General features: G+C 42.3%; 1 protein-coding gene across 2 annotated transcripts in view; it reads left to right on the top strand.

Annotated features, from left to right (window-relative positions):
• The first annotated feature begins 1,138 nt into the window (after nt 1–1,138).
• The window catches only part of efna5b (ephrin-A5b), a 151,607-nt gene continuing 135,805 nt past the window's right edge, over nt 1,139–16,940 (top strand). For both annotated transcript variants that reach the window (XM_041788326.1, XM_041788325.1), the window contains exon 1: nt 1,139–2,293. In XM_041788326.1, coding sequence (XP_041644260.1) covers nt 2,169–2,293 — 125 coding nt within the window. In that variant the 5' untranslated portion in view covers nt 1,139–2,168. The remainder of the gene's footprint in view (nt 2,294–16,940) is intronic.

Below are 16,940 nucleotides of genomic sequence, written 5' to 3'. Positions count from 1 at the left end.
ACATTACTGAATTCTTGCCACTTCTTGTCTGTGCATTTTACCACATCCTCAACACGTTTTTCTCATTCTACTTCAGAGTTCCAGCCCTATAATCTGGAGATAATATAAAGCAATTTTAAACACACCATAAGGCCTGGTCACTATAAATCCTCAGCAGAAGTTGTGCACATTTTACCCATAAGAATTCATGTTACAGTTATTTTAGTTCGGGATTTCCCACCTGACTATATGCCTGCTGCTCATTTTCTACATTTTCATAAATCCTCCTCTTGAGCACTTGTCTGATTTAAGGCGACGACAGACGTGGTCCCCCTTGGCGCGCTCGAACTTGGATTTGTCCCCGGCTTAGTCAGCGATCCCGGCTGCTCGCCACAGCGGGGCGTCTGGGCGCTGGAGCGGAGCCTTGAACCCCCCCCCCCCCCCCCAGTCTACTCCCCGCAACAGGCTGCTGCTGCTTCTGCCCTGTCACAGCTACCACCCGGAGCCCTGCACTGTAAGCGCCATCAGCTCTGTGCGCCGCACAATCACAGAGAGGATGTGAGACATCAGCTCCCTCCGCCTCTGCATGCTTTTTCAGCCTATGGGAGAAATGTGACCTTTTGGAGTTGGATTCCTCACAATCAGATTGAATTTGAACAAAAATCCTTCCTGAGTTCGCAGTAGTTGGGGGAAATGGTAATTGAATTGACAGAGAAGCCAAACCTAAACATTTGCAGTGTTTTTCTTTAATTTCTAAATATTATACAAAAGTCATATTTAATAAAGATTTTATTTAAAATTGGATTAAATGGTCTCTATTTGCATTTTTCAACTTTAAAGAACAAATAGATGTTAGTGTAATTGGAATAAAAGAAACTTGAGTCCTTTCCTCCGCCGCGTCCGTTTGCGCGTAATTAAATAGTGCCATGCGCACTTATCTGTCTGATCTGACAGTCTTGTATCTAAAAGTGGTCCCTGTCCTGCGCACCTCTTCCCCCGTCCCCCTCCAGCTCTACCTCTCCCTAATTGAATTAGCTCGGTTTTAGGCGGGGGGAGGGGCTTGGCTTTGTTCGAGTGACGCCCATTCAAATAATTTCAAACCAATGGGACTATCCCCCGCTCCTCCGTAACCAAACCCACTCTCTCAGTCGGCGTCTGGAGCTGCCTGCCTGCCTTTGCTCTCACCTTCCTGCGCGTCCCGGGCGTCTTAAAATCCCCAAACATAAGAAAGGAGGAAGACTACACAGCACGCGCATGAGAGAGGGGAGTGCGAGCTTTTTTTCATGCCTGCACGTCGCACCACGATGGCTTATATATGAGGAGGACAGTTTGGGATGCGGACATAAACAAGCGTCTCCACGGAGAGAAGCGCATGAGAAAACACAACGCTGTCCGTCCTCTCTTCCACACCGAGAAGGACTCCTCCCCACCTCGGCCGTGACACCTCCGGTAAATCACCGAGGAAGGATAACAGCCTCTTTTTTTTTTGAACGCTGGAGACACCCACAGCGAGCAAGACATTACGATTCATCTGCCACTGCTTGCCTGCCTGTATGGCTTTAAAAAGTTGCCTGGAGAACATGGACATCTGACGTGCGCCACACGCCGTCATTGGACACATTGAGCCTCTCTCTCTTTTTCTCCATCACGTCTTGGACTGCTTAATCCTCGTGCGCTTTGGCTTTGGAGTAAGAAGAAGTGTTGAGCAGTTGTCATTTGCCCTGACACAGGCTACATCCAGTAGCTCCCTGCATTGAGGGGAACACAACCTCTCCACTGAAGACACTGCCTGTTGTGCTGCGCATTTCTCTCTGAGCTCACTGTTTGTGCTTTAGTGGGAGAGATATTTTGTCAGCCCACCACGGATTTGTCAGAGCTGACCTCCTGTGCGAATAAAGCCCATGATTCATCTGGACCCTCGACCTGCACGAGAGAGAAAACACAGTGACGCGTTGGTTTTGTAACTTGATTTTTTTTTTTCCTGCAACCTGTCATCTCCAGTCCCACCGTGAATGGTCACACTGCCTTCTCCATGTTGTGCGCATTTGTATTTGTTCCACAAACTGCGCCAGAAACACACGGCCACATGTGAATGAGACTCATCACCTGTCCCGGTTGAAGCGCCCCCTGAAAATCTGCCTGACTGACCGACACTGAAGAGGAATACGTGCCGAACTTTTGCTGTAGTGATGCTGCAAATGGAAATGGTCCTCTTCGTCTGCTTCATGCTGTTGATGTGTGTATTAAGCCAGGAGCCCAGTTCCAAAGTGGTGGCCGACCGCTACGCCGTCTTCTGGAACCGGACCAACACCAAGTAAGTGGCCGGACAGCGGACAGGTTTCCCCGCGGAGGGGTCGGTGATGTTCCGCCTCCTCGCATCTGCATGAACCCCGGGGTTCATCGGTGTTTATTCTCCGCAGTGAGGGCAGAATGCCAGTAGCTGTAGGTACGGGCTGTAGCTGAGATGACAGAAACAGGAGTGTAAAAAGGAAACTGTCTTATTTTCGATACGTGGCTGCTCATTAACAGCGCGTCCCCCGAGGAAAGTATAGATTAAAACCGTGCGTAATAAGGCCTGGACGGAGCACTCAGCGGCTGCTGTTGCATCGCTCTACCTGCTGTCAATATTGTTCACACCAGGGAACTGATTGTTTCATTTTGAATAATTCGGCTTAAGCTGCTGAAATATAAAAGCTTTACAGCTTGGAGCTTTATCTTGTGTTGTTTGTGTGCGACTGGACACTACGGGCTGGATTACGATAGTATTAATCAAGTTCTAACCAAGGAAAACGCAGAAAAACGAGCACAAATACTCATAATTGATGAAATGTGGATTTTATCCTCACGTCAGACTGCATAGTTTGCTGCCTTGTTTCTAAACTTCAGTGTGCGTATGCGTTTAGGCCTATGTGCGTCTCGGACCTGTATGAGGAAGGCATTTTCTGTGATTCTATCTGTTAGGAGACTTTGTCTTTATAACAAACTGGAGATACCAACTACAGGCATGTTTAGGGTAACAGAGCGGCTTATTTTAAGCAAATATTTCAGACAATTCTGCAAAGTTACGCCTCATAAAGTAGTGCGTAAAAGGCACGTTGAAAAACCAAATTAAACGCCAAATTCACCTTAGAGTTGTCATGAAAAATAAAGACTGGAGCCCCAGTGGACGTGACCAGTGATATGTAACGTACAAGTTTTTTAGTTTTATGACTGATTTTTTAAACTATCTTATAGATTAAGTTTTAAAGCAGTCCTTGGTCCATGCTGGAGTATGTGAAACAAAGTTTAATTGAGAAAAATAAGGAAGATACCATCTGTTTGGGCCAGGTTTTGCATTATTTAGTTGACATTTCAGCCACTATTATAAATTAAAAAAGGCACCAATTTTAATTTGGTCACAGCTCTGAAAACAAATAAAGGTTTATGTGCTGGAATTGAAACCTACTGGCAGTAAATACATGCTAGAATACAAGTGCCAGTGAAGCATGATGGTATAAAAGTGTGAAAGGGATTTCTTCCACTATGTGTGTGGATGTTTGTGCAGTGTGGAAACAGGGAGCTTTTCCATTTTAAACTCTTAAAAACTTCCACTCTAAGCAGCCATGTGCTGCTTACTCATTCAAAAAAAGACAAAACTACCCTTTAAGGAAAGTTTAATACTCGCTTTCCATGTTTTTGTACATTATGGAGCACAGATGGATGCTCATTCACAAATTTGGATGCTGACTTCATTTCTTGAGGTAATATTTTAAAATGAAAATAACACAAACATTGAAAATATTGGTTAATCTTTTAGGGATTATAAAGTATAACATTTTCACTTTTTATTTGTAATTTTTGAAAGGAAACATGCGTTTCCAATAAAGATTCATGAGCGCTGTGGCACAGTGAGGATTTTATGTGCCGCTGACTCAGATGGGCCACATGAGAGCACATCAGCGAAGTTAAAATAAAAGTTTCTCTAAGGTGCTACAGTCCTCGACTGAAACCTCCTCTCTTCTCACACAGAGTTAACTCCACCTGAGCAGTGAGTTAATATGTTTGTGGGCACGGCTTTTCAAAGTAAAAGCCCCTCATGGAGTCAGACTGTACAGCTTTGTCTCAGTCTTATTAAGTCCAAACGCTGCTGTTGGGAGTTTACAGAGAGAGTTCTCATTCAGCTGCCTACAGCACTTAGTATTTGTTGAATAAAAAGCTCAGCCTGCCCTCCAAAGTGTGCACACAGCCATTAATAGAACATGCTGAATTTGTTGCACAACTATTTACATTCAGTTTGAAGTTCTGGAAAACATGATTTATTGCTCCGAGCAATTAGTGGTCACGGGTACAAACTCAGGGCTGACTGTGAGCTCGCTCCTGAAGCCGGGGCCGGTCTAGCGGGGTGCGTAGATTCTCGGCCCTGATATACTGTAGACCGTGACTGTTGTGGTCTGGGTCTCTGCTCTAGTTTACCCCGGCTGTTTATTTATGGAGCGCTTTCTTTAACAGAGGCAAACACAATTTTAGAGTCAAATCGAGATTTCCGCTCCTGATAGACAGACTTTTATTAGACAGCACTTTTCTTCTTCAACAAAAAAAGTTTTGACTTGTCGGGCTGCTCAGTGAACTTGATACGTTCCAGATGTGCTGACAAGTTTTCTCAGTTTCAGCGAAGAGAGAAAAAAAAAGGACAATTTGAACCAAAACTACTGTTAATCTCTGATCTGACACCGTAACACTCTATGAAACAGAGAGAGGAGCAAACAAGAGCCGTGTGATCCACTCGGCATGTTGTGCCTTTCTCTTTGGGTCCGAGGTAATATCTGAGAAATAGATAGCTTCCTGGGCCTCATCTGTTTCTGAAGCTCTGACTCGCCTGAGGAAAGGAAACAGGTTTTCACAGAGGCTGGAGCGCTGCTAACAGCAGTCACTCTGTGCTACTTACTCCAAATAGACTTTGCTTGACTCTCACCCTCGCTGGGCTGAGGCAGGACGCCAGAGAGGAAGCATAACAGCAGAGAGATAGCAAACTGCTCTTATTGATGACTCAGTTAATAAATATTGAGCCCCTTTCCTTGTGCATTACTGTAGAAAGCTCGTGTGGCACTGGAGCACAACTTGCCTGCATGTGTGCCTTTGTTCTGAGGCTCACCGAAAGTACGGCTGCTCAGTGGATTCACTGTGTGCACAAAGAAAAAGCCACAGGAGATGAAAAGTATTTAAGTTACATGAAGAAATATCATTACTGGTCAATTTAAAGGTTAATTTTGTGTATTTTTAGCTAGTTTTACTTCTTTTTTGTCCTCTGAGCACAGACGCTGCTGCCTTTTCGTCTTGACACCGCACCTTCGTCAGACTTGCCCTACTTAGATAATCCATCAAACTAAAAGCTGGGTGCAAGTAAGAAAACCCACTTTAGTCATGTTCCATTGTGTCTATTTTCAATCAGCATGTCTAATACACATTTTTCTGCTTACATACAAACTTTTTTTAATGACCTGAAATGCAAAGAAAGTGAAAAAAGCAACAACTGTTTTATGCACAAACTTCGGCACATTTGTTTCCCCTTTTTTGGAGAATGTCCGACTACAATATATTTAGAGTTTAAAGCTCATAAAGTGTCCCAAAGTTACCAGAGAAAAGTAACGATAAAGCTCACTCAGTACTTGTAGCAGCTATGGTTGGATAAAGTGTCAACTAGATGGAAGCAAAAATAAGCAAAAGGTCCTGAAACTCAAGGAGTCGCTTATAGTCAAAACAGAGCAGTGTGGACACTTTTACAGCTCAGACTTCTAGTCGTGTTGAATGGGGACATCAGATAAGGACTTTATGTGTCTCAAGTGGAACCTTTTGTCGGCAAAATGTTTTTACAGGTTTGGTTTTTCCTGCCCTGAATGACAAGCAATTGGTAGATTAGTCAGATGTCTTGTATTGGTTTCTGTGCTATCGGTGCCGCTGTTGTGTCTGCTCGGTGTTTATTTTGTTGGGGACTGGGGCAGGGGCTGAGGGGATTTCCATGTTGTTTGGCTGACTTCAGCCACCGTTAAATCGCAACTCCAGCAGGAGACCTGAATCTTGCTTATAGTACAGTTTCTTTGCATAAATCCCTTTTCTTTTCTTGTTTCTAAGTTCTTTGTGGTTTTCTTCAAAACTTTTCTTTCATTATGTTTGGATTTTCAGTTAAAAGTTGCTTCAAGGCTCTTTTCCAAGAGATTTAAGAAATCTTGAACTCTTATCCGTCCTTAAAGTTCCTTGAGCTTGAAATACCTCAAAATAAAGGGACATTTCTCTGTGGATTTGGCCTTCTGCTATCTCGCCTACTGTCTTTGCTTGTGAGTATTTATTCTAATGAGGGGACAGACAGTGGCTCTAATGATGCCTCAGCTGGAAGAGGCAGGCTTTTCCTTCCTCCTCTCCCCCGCTGCCCTTTCTTCCTCCCCGTATCTCTCCTCGCCTTTCCCCCCGTGCTGCCTCTCGGCGCTCCCCTCCCGCTCTTTCCTTTCCTTTCCCTTCCCCGCTCCCCTGTCTCTCTCTCTCTCTGCCTCTCCTTCCTCTGCTGGGGCTGAGAAAATGAATGAATACAATTAGATATTTCGGGAGTCCCTCCACGGTTGATGGTGGGGAAAGACGCGCAGAGGTCAGGCGCACTCGGAGAGGAGCTCAGGGAGAGGTCACACACTGACGGCGAGGCATAACGAAGCAGAAAGTTTGCCAGCCTGCGAATGACAAACTCGTAACTAGAACTCTCCTTGAAGTGGAGCGTTATTAACATAAACAGTTTGATGCGGTTGTGGTCATGTAAATTGCTCAAGGTGATTTGTATTTTGCTGCATAATTTGTAGCACGACAAACAGCCGGGGAAGCATTTTTCCAACGTGCTTTGTGTTGTTGTTTCTGCATTTTTCTTTTTTCTGTACACCGTAACTGGAGGCTTGAAAACTGTAGATGTGTCACTGATATTGAGGACAAGTTCCTTTTGTGCCTGTATTGTGTTTGGGTTTGTATGTGTGGATGCAATGAAGCAAATGAGCCGTGCATCATGTAGGAGCTGGTTTTCCTTCTGCAGATTCGTAAACCAAGATACATTGGTCTCAAATTTTGAATTGTGCAAACAAAGACACACAAAGGTGGAAAGTTAGCCCAGTAAAATTATGTGCAACGATGATGCCTATAATGTCCACTAAAACCTATCATTTAAAAATGAAACTTTACATTGCCTTTGACTGCTAAAGTTTGAAGTTTCGTGACTGGCGTGCTCGCACCTCCAGTCTGCATGATCCGCACACTGACTCACCCTCTGCTTAGTTTAACTCTCTCCACTGTTCCTCTCTTTTTTCATGTCTTTCTGAGTCTGAGGCCTGATTAGTTCTCATTAATGACCTCTCTCTCTCTCTCATTCTTGTGGCATTGGCAGGCACCCGCAGCCACCGAGCTGCGAGGACAGCGGGTGCAGGAGACACAAAGAGAGCGAGGCGTAGGATAGAGAGAAAGAAATAATAAACACAGGAGCTGGTGGAAAAGCAGCAAACTGTAATGATGCTGTTGTGCGATGTAATACTTCTATTAGGCTTAAATGGCACTCTGTGTTTTCTCAGCAGACCTGTAAATGCACTTTCCATTTAAATTAGATTTTTTTCCACTATTAACTAGAAAATGAGCCCAGCAGGCAGTAGTCAATGCTTAGTCAATGTGCTTGGCAGAGCAGCTGTTGTGTAGTGCGCGGTGGGAGAGGGGGAGGACTCTTGGCCGTGACCCTTGTGGACTTGCTCTGCGGCGGACAGAAGCGGCCCTGTCGCTGGGGAAGCCCGGTGCTCAGACTGGAGTCCTGGATATGCTAATCCAAGTGGAGTTCAGGCTGCCACGAGTGGGAAAGACATTCCCAATTTCACATATCTAGATAAGGCTGCAGCGAAATTTCGCTTTCTATAGTAATCTCTTTTTTGTTTAATAAATTCAAAATAGTATTTTATTTGCTGATTATACATCACATTATTTTTGTACAATTTTAATATCTTTTATCCATATTAAACATGACTTACCCTAGAAAAAACTCCACCCCAAATCTGTTTGCTCGTGGTTTTGAGTAGAAATTTGAAATTTCTTTTATTTTTCTACTATAAAGTTCAATTTTGTATGAAAAGTTATCTAGTCAAGCTTGTTTAGACTGCTCTCTTAGTAATAATGCATAAAGAGAGCATTTCCCAAGGTAGGATTAGATAAATATTCTCCACTGTGATCAAGGCTAACATCATTGAATTGCTCCTGTAAGCCTTTAAAGAAATACATTTTAATGTTCCATTGAAGTGTGAACTAGATCTCTTATTATACGGACAGAAATGGAAGGTATTGAATGGCAGCACGTTTCCCTCCCTTGCCCGGGGAACCTGATTTTTAATGTCCAGGTTTTTGTTTCCAGAGTAATCACTCCAAGGTCAGACGGAGTGCTGAAACGGTGCTATCAGCCCAGCGATCTGTCTTTTAGCTTTTATTCAGCCTGTGTTGTTTAGGGGAACATGCTGCTTCTTGGAAACAAAGTATTAAATAGCTTATGCAACACCACGTATGAAAAACTCGATCGTATTCTTCCACAAGAACGATAAGAATATAAATATCCATTTACATTCTGTCGTGAGTTTGTTCCTTTTTGCTGGTTTGTTTATTCAGAGGCCTGTTTTTTCTCTTTCCCTGCTCTCACCGGCTCAGTTTCACTCAATATTTCAAAGTTGTGGAAAGTTCTTTTCCTCCTTTATTTTTCCTTAAGTTACTCTGTGGTGCACCGGAGCAGCTGCTGGAACAGATCCCCTCCAAAGTTTCATTTTTACTGCAAACACCTGAGGAGATTTGAAGTGAACATGTAAACAGAAGCGAAAGGAAGAAAAAAAGCAATTTGTAGTTTATTTGGCTTCCATGTCTGAAACAGCTAATGTTTCAATGATAAACCTCTAAGAGGATGATTAACAGGAACGCAGCCTCGCTGCTGTTCCAGGAATCTCGCCATTGTGTGGTGTAAGTCCGCGTTGGTGGCTGAAAATGGCGCTTCCATATCCTCGTTCAGCTCTCTTCTGTAAGATGGAGGCTCACGAGCAGCTGTTACTGTAGTAACACTTGGCTGATCTATCACCCCTGACCAGAAAGGGGCGCTACTGAGAGCCGTCTGATACCCTCCTGTGCCCTCTGCTCTCTGCTTTTCAAATGTACAGTTGGAATAAAAGCTCCATCAGCTGCTTGAGTTAAAGCGGCTCTGTCTGCTTGGGTCACTTTGTCCTCGTTAGACTCATTTACTGTCAAACCCTTATTGTATTTACAGGAACTACACCAGAATCCAGTGGCCAAATAAACGTCTGATGGGCTTCAATTTTTCTCTCTTTCTCTGTCACTGGTCACTATTCAGCTGGAAAATGTGACAGGAACGATTGAGACTGTTCGCTTGTTTTTGTGCCAGACACATTTTCCACAGATAATTCCTTTCATGGTAGGCTGGCTTCGGACCTTTACGCCGCCGTTTTCCTTATTTAACTTGGGGGGCTGCGGGGGAGTGGATGGATGTTTTTCTAGCTGGGCAGCAGTGTGGAGAATAGATCCCAGAAGAGAACACATCTCCAGCTTGTGAATAAAGACCTAATTGACGGGTTGTAGCCAGTTGTAAATGACTCATGAGGTAATTCGTCTTCACAGACAGACTGAGAAACACACAGAGGGACTGTACGATGATCTGCTCTGCTCTCACTTTGGATTTCACAATCTGACTGGTTTATGTCCAAACTTGAATGTCTATATTTATTATAAATTCCATTTTAAAAGTCAGATTTGGCTTTTTCTAGCCACAGATGGTGTTGTTATCTCTTGATCGTCACATGGCAGGTACATTGGATGGCTTTGTTCATCATTTCTCTTTGTTTGTGTTGGCACCGTCACATAAAGGGTGAATAGACATATTGATGCCCCGGCCTTGTTTCCAATATGAACATGTCTTTGTAAAGTTCCAACAGCTGCAACAATTTTTCTTCGCACATGAAGACAAACAAACAAACAATCCAACAATGTTGCTTTCACTTTGTTCACTCTAGCGTTGTGGCATGACGTGCCAATAATAAGCTAGCTGGTACTGGCCTGTTTGAATTGACAGTAGAGAAAATACAAGCAGCCAATCCCCCCCTTTTCCACCACCAATGCTGGTTCGTGAGACTGAAAGGCGGCCATTGTTCTGCTCTCTCTCTCCCTCTGCGTCCACTCCACATAGCCAGGACTGAAAGTAATGCATGTGCTTTAAATGCAGGGAGAAAAAAAAGAAAGGGAGGCCAAGGGAGAGGAGAGAGGGGAGGATGGTGTGAATGGATGGCGAGGGGGGAAAGTGAGAGTGCACAGCTGAAGATGTAGTACACTCACGGAGAGAGAGAGAGAAAAGGAGGAGTTTAATACGAGCGCCAGACACGAGGGGTGACACAGTGTGTGGAGAAGAAGAGGTGGCAGTTTCCCTCATTTCAAACCAGCCTTATCCATCCTCTCTCATCTGCCTCCCTCCCTGCCCGACCGGTCTGTCCTTGCCAAGGTTTAAAGATGCATGTGGCTCTGTGTCTGTCTCTGTCTCCCTGGTGGTGTTGGCGGTTGTTCGTTTCGCAGTGGTTCTCCAGGGGACAGACTCCGGGTCTTCACCCTGAGGAGGTGTCGTCTTTGTGGTCCGGGGTTTTAGTGACACTGGGGCTATTTTCTACAGAGACAGGATTAAGGCAGCTCAGGTTTAGACCCCTGCTTTGTCTCCTCTGACACTGAAGACTCCCACACACAGGCCTGTGTTTACTTGGGGGTGGGTGTTGTGGTACTAAGTTGCGTCTTGGTCTTTACTACCGTGTCACATTGCACAATGTGCCCTTGAAGGTGCAGGTTTTTTTGTACTTTAAGGCAGGTATCTCATTCAGAATTGGATGGTGTGTAGCAGCGTAATGGAGAGCTTCTTTACAAAAGCTTCTTTACAACAGCAATGGAGGTAAATTTGTATGAAGAGAATGAGCAGGTTTTATCTTTTAAAGTAGATGCACTTTGCAAATGAAGGATATAAAACGATGTGCTATCACTTAAGTGCAAGGCCGCCCATAAGAGGGGGATAAAGGGGAGAGCTTTCTGGGTTGGCCTATTGGGGCCCATCGAGGTCAGGACATTCATGGTCCAATGCAAAGTTAATCTGTTCTAACTGTAATTTATATTTAACCTGAATAATAACCACTGCTATCAGAGCCACAAACAGTGAATTTCATTTATTTATGCTGAAGTACAATATAGCCTTTTTCAAAATGTAAACCCATTTTCTGAAAACAGAATTATCTCATTTTGGTAATGTTAACAATGTGGATGGGTATATTGAACTAAATAATTTGGAACGTAATGCCAGACTTCATAGCTAAGCCACGATGTGCACAAATGTCAGGGTGCCAGAGAATAGAGTAAAATGAACTGTAGTAACTCAAGGGAAATACAATTGAATAATTACATATTCAAGACAAATTAGGCAAAAAAGGGCAGAAATAAGTAGTGAAAAGTGGTTAAAGTGGCAAAAATGGGTTAAAAGGTGTAAAAAGGGGATAAGGAAGCAAAAAATTGGCTAAGAAAGAAAAAAAAGTGGAAAAAATGGGTTGAAAAACTGGTAAAAAGCAACTGCAAAGTAGCAATACTGGTTATAAGTGGCAAAAAATGTCAAAATGGGCAGCCAAACTAGTGAGCAGAAGTTAAAAGTATAAGAAATTGGCTTAAAGTGTTTTAATGTGAAAACAGATTTGGCAAAATGTAAACAGTGATGAAAATCTGTTAAAAAAGTGGCATGAATAAATAATTTGAATATCAGAACCAAATAATAGCTTGAGACACTTACAGCTCTTGCACCAGTACACATGCACTGATATCATCAATAAATCTCAACTGTGGAGGGCCCATTCATTAGGTTTTCCAGTGGCCCAGTCAATCCTATGAGCAGGCCTGCTTAAGTGGACTAATACCGTAAAATACCAAATAATAGCCCAGGCGTTTATTTGTCTCAATCACTAAGCAGGCCAAGTGTTTATTTGGGACCAGGCGGCTATTTGGAACAGGCGTTTAATTCCTTTCTCACAAAAATCTTGCTTAGCAAAAATCTGAAAAATATGGTAAATTTAATCAAAGTATTTATTTACACCAGTATGAATATCACCTTTACATTTTTAAGACAAGATTACAGGTACCATAGTTATACTTTTGTCTTCTTCTGTCAACTTAACACTCTCTAAACACTTTAAATACTGGTAAGGAACTAAACAAACACAAAGTTGACGACAGACAGTATAAAGTTAATGTCGTACGTTTTATTTTTTCACTGCACTGGGGCATGGCGCTGCTATCTTACTTGAGAAAACAAGCAAGGAACGGAGGTGCCCCAGCCAATGAGGAGGCTAGTACTCGCAGCCAATCAGACTCAGGTCAGAGGGAGCGTTCCTATTGGCCGCTGTAGCTTCCGTATCTCAGCTCAGTGAGAAGTTGATTCAATGGCAGAATTACGGCGGTGTTTGGTCTTGTGTAGAACATGTTCATGAGGAGATGAAGTGTTTTCTTGCCTGTGATTCGGCCATTGATTTCAGTGGAAAAGCAGAGCGAAATCACTCCACGAGCGCTTTGCCACCGTGAGTATTCAATTTAGCGGATATTCTCATTTGCGAAGAGGCACGTAAAGAGAGGGGCGGAGCTACGGAGCTCAAACAGGGAGAAGAACAGGAAGGGAGGGGGAGTTGGGAGTTGATTCTATACGGTTCCCCTCTCATCTCAGTCACATATCAAAGCTGTAAATAAATTACACCCGGCATTTATTTGGAACAGGCATTTATTTGTCAAAATGTACTGCCACACCCAGCGGTTAATTGGGACCCGGGGATTATTTGGTATTTTACGGTAAGCATGTTTGTAATCCAGATGTATCTTATTTTTGTTAGCGATCCATGAATCTCTATCTCTCCTTAAACTCTCTAACTATGCCAGTTTGAAGTCGAAGCGGGATTAGGCTGAATTTGGATGCAAAATTACTTTGACTGTCAATCAAGCATACTGTAAATTATAATGGTCTTGCCTCAGATTTTTAAATCAACTAAAGTGAAGTTCAACCACTACTACTTTTGGCATGAAAGGCTCATTTTTTTTAGATTTACCCTCCTGGCTCTGAGGCTTTTCTAAGGCTGCAGATGCTCCTCTGATCGTAGATCTAAGAAAAGCCTGAATCCAGCAGATAATATATCGTGCTTAAAAATGCATGATGCAGATCTGACTCCAAAGTCTTCAATGAAATCTGTTCAAACTTCCAAGAGTGTTTTTTTGTTTACGTGCACCCATGATCTGATGCCTACTGTAAATGTTTTCATGTTTTGGGAGACTTGTGCACAGGATTTGTAGGTTTCTAGTTCATTCGTAGGTGTGTGCGTACGTGCACGGCTATCCTAAGTCGACCTCGGCCTGCTGTAATGAAGCAGGAGAAACTCACACCCTTTACTATAGCAGAGCACAGCACTATTCTTGACCCAATTCTCCGAGCCTGCTCCTCTGAGAGCTGCTCGATAGTTTTTTCCGTTTTGTGAAGTTGCATTGTGTGCGTGTGGATGCCAGTCTTTGTTTATGTGGTTGCTATTCCTGTGTGAAACTGTACTCAGTGTGTGTTTTTCCCCCTGAAGGGAATGTGATTGATCCCTTGAATGTGAGATAAATCCCATCTTCACTCTCTCCTCTCATCTGAGCCCAGCTTTGACTGGATGGCTTACACCCAACATTATCCTGCATAACCAAATATGACACCCTAAAGTCCATCGGCTGCATGGAGACACAAACATATACATGCTCTCTGGTTTGGAAGGGCAGTTCATTATTTCTTTAGTGAGGTTCAAGTTGCAGGAGATGTGGTATTTATTCTACTTGTTTATTTTCTTCCTAAATCAGCGAGCAGCGAGCCTTGGAGAGCAGCAGCCTTTGAACCGCGGCCTATCCCATGACTGTAGCCTAGGGTATTAACCCAGAGCCACTGAGAGGCTTAAAAAGCCATCAGCTCATTGTCCGGAGACACAAAAAAACCCCCTTCCTCCAAAATCCACCCCCCCCTTCATCCCTCTCTTCTTTTTTCCTCCTTCCTTCCTTTCTTAAGAATGCCTTGAGCTGGCCTCTGCCGCCATTCATATTAATCAGTTTTAAGGGTCTAATGAGATAAGTGAGACTTAAGGGGAGTCCCCAAAGTGGCCTAAGTCCTGTGGATAAACAGAGGTGATGAGCGCAGCCTATGGTTCCTTCCTCAGGAGTGTGTGTTTTTCTTTTCCCACAAAGTCATGCATACAAAAGTTTCTAATGTTCTTAATCTCACTGTTGAGGCTCAGAAACCAAAACATCACTAAACCAGCTCAGAGGAGACTCTCATCACCTCAGCCTTTAAATAACAAGGTGATGATAGATGGTTTTGGTTTTGTTCTGGGCTAGTTAAAATGCTGGCACATCTCTTTTTGATAACTTCCTCCGTTGTTATAATCCCCTTTCTGTGTTCCTAATCCAGCCAAGTGATACGTTGGTCGGTTTCCTCCAGCTCTTTCCTTCCCTTCATCTTTGGGGTCATCAGATCTTTACTGTCCTTGTCCTTTGCTTGCAGGGTCCTGCTGAGGTGACCCAGCAGGCCCTCTATCAGCATTAGGCCAAATGTTGTTGCTGCAGAAGTGGCCTAAACTCTCATTACCCCTGTTTTTCTGTCTGTTGCTGTCTTTTAATCATTAGAAAAGCATGCAACACTCTAATGCGACCCCTAGAGTATGCATGATAAAACATGGCGACTAAACTAGCAACTAGTGTGGCACTAGACACAAAGAGCTAAATGTGGCTGCAATATTTGGCTCAGGATTGTATTTTTATGAAAAATTCAGACCTTCAAAAGTAAAAATGTGTTGATAAAATTTTAATTGGGACAACCCTCATAGGGAAATTAAATCATCTTTAATAATCTTGCTTTAATTCGTCAGGAGTAGAAACATGTGGACTGGAAAACTGAAGACAGACATTTTGGCTTCTTAAATTATATTCCTCAAAAATCCGAAAATGTTCTGTTTCTTTTTCGGGCTTGTGTGCTCTAGTGTGACAGTCAGTGTGGGTGAACTTTACAGTAGAACTGCTGGAGCAGGCGAGCGGCGGGACATGTCCTCAGAGAGTTCAGTTTCACCTGCTGTTCTGTTCCTCGGGGCCGCAGGACTCCACGACCGGAGACATTCCAGCCAGGATTAGAGCACGCACGGCAGACGGAAGCACAAATAAGAAGGAGTGAAGGGGCTTTTTTTTTTTCCTCCCTTGAAACGACATCGTGTTCGGGACGACTGTTTGAAGGTTAATGTGCCTTTGACATTTTTACAACTTTGGGCAAAGTTTCATGAGTAAAAAAAGAAGGGAAATTAAAAAAGAAAAAAGGCACTTCATGAAAGCTATCCAAAGTACAATTTAGGGTTAGTGTAGAAATAAAATACTTTCAGTTTCCTGGAAAAATATAGATAAAACAGCTTATAAATGTTCAGTCTTCTCAGGTCTTCATCAGGGTCAATATATGCCGTTGTTTGCACACGTGAGGAATCACTGACCAGATCAGTGTAAGAATCGCTCAATTTTTGATTGACCACTGATTTTTTTAAACTCATGCATTCACGTGAAGAAAATCCAAATTTTACAATGAGCACCTGTATGTGACACTACAGAGAGCCAGCACCAATTCTGCTTGTTTTTCCCCAAATTGTGCAAAAACCACTTATGTCATAAGTCAAACCCTGGAGCATTTGAGGAAAAATGAGTTAATCTGAATAAAAAACATTCAGGTTAAAAAAGCAAACTTTTTCCTATTGATTTTGAAAATAAGAATTAATTCTAAAAAAAAAATTATATTGATAATGAAAGGAGAAAAATTCAATGAATTAATTTTAATCACATTAATTTAATGTGTACTGTAGTGTTGTTTACTGGCTGTTTTTTTTAAGAAAATATAAAATATTTATGCATAAAAGTTGGCAAAACATGATTTACAACACATGCAGGTCAATAGAAAAACTCTTAAATTTATACCTAATTATTTTCTATGAAACTCTATCAGTATTTTTCCACTATATATATATATATATATATATATATATATATATATATATATATATATATATACATACATACATACACACACACACACGCACACACAGTATAGTGTGTGTGTGTGTATATATACACTTAGGTTACTGAGAGGGCCACAGTTATTTCATTTCCACTGCCAGACTTCCATTTGTTTTTTTTTTTCTACAAATTGCAGCATATTCTGATTTCCATAATTTGAAATATGTATGATTTAAAGATAAACAAAATATATTACTATCATCCCAATCTATTATACCCATTGTTAAACTAAAATGCAAATATTTAATACAAACAGCTAAACATGAGCTTAAGCCTATATAAACTGCTTTGAATACATTCAACATAACACTGGTTATTTTAGTGAATTTTACTTGTATATGCTATTTTTTATACAAATGCATTTGTGCATAGAAGATTTTTACTACAATAATTACATCCAATAATTACATGTAAGTGTAGTCAAAGGTAACTACTTAATTTTAAAATTTTTAACGTTTTCGTGGAAGGTTCTACATATTTTCTTCATGTTGTAAACCTGCTGGCTGAGTTCAGTGAAGGGGAGGGCCACATGTGGACCCCAGGCCGCTAGTTGTCCATCACTACTATAGTTTAAATTTGTCCCACGTAGAATTACATTTCACGGAAAAAAAAAACCCAACAGTTTGTGTTGTTGTGTTTTTTTCAGTGCTTTTATTATGTACAAGTATCAGAGTCAAAGTGGATTATTAGCCTGTTGGAAAGCAGATGCCTCACATTTCTGCTGTTGGATTAGAGTGCATGCTTGGCTTTGGGTGGAGTGATGAAATATTCATTACTGTTTGTGATGTCTAAGAAGAGTACCA

The sequence above is a fragment of the Cheilinus undulatus genome, linkage group 5 (genome assembly GCF_018320785.1).
Source record: "Cheilinus undulatus linkage group 5, ASM1832078v1, whole genome shotgun sequence".
Taxonomy (NCBI): domain Eukaryota; kingdom Metazoa; phylum Chordata; class Actinopteri; order Labriformes; family Labridae; genus Cheilinus; species Cheilinus undulatus.
Note: the sequence above shows the minus strand (reverse complement) of the source record. Positions and strands in the feature narration are given on the sequence as shown.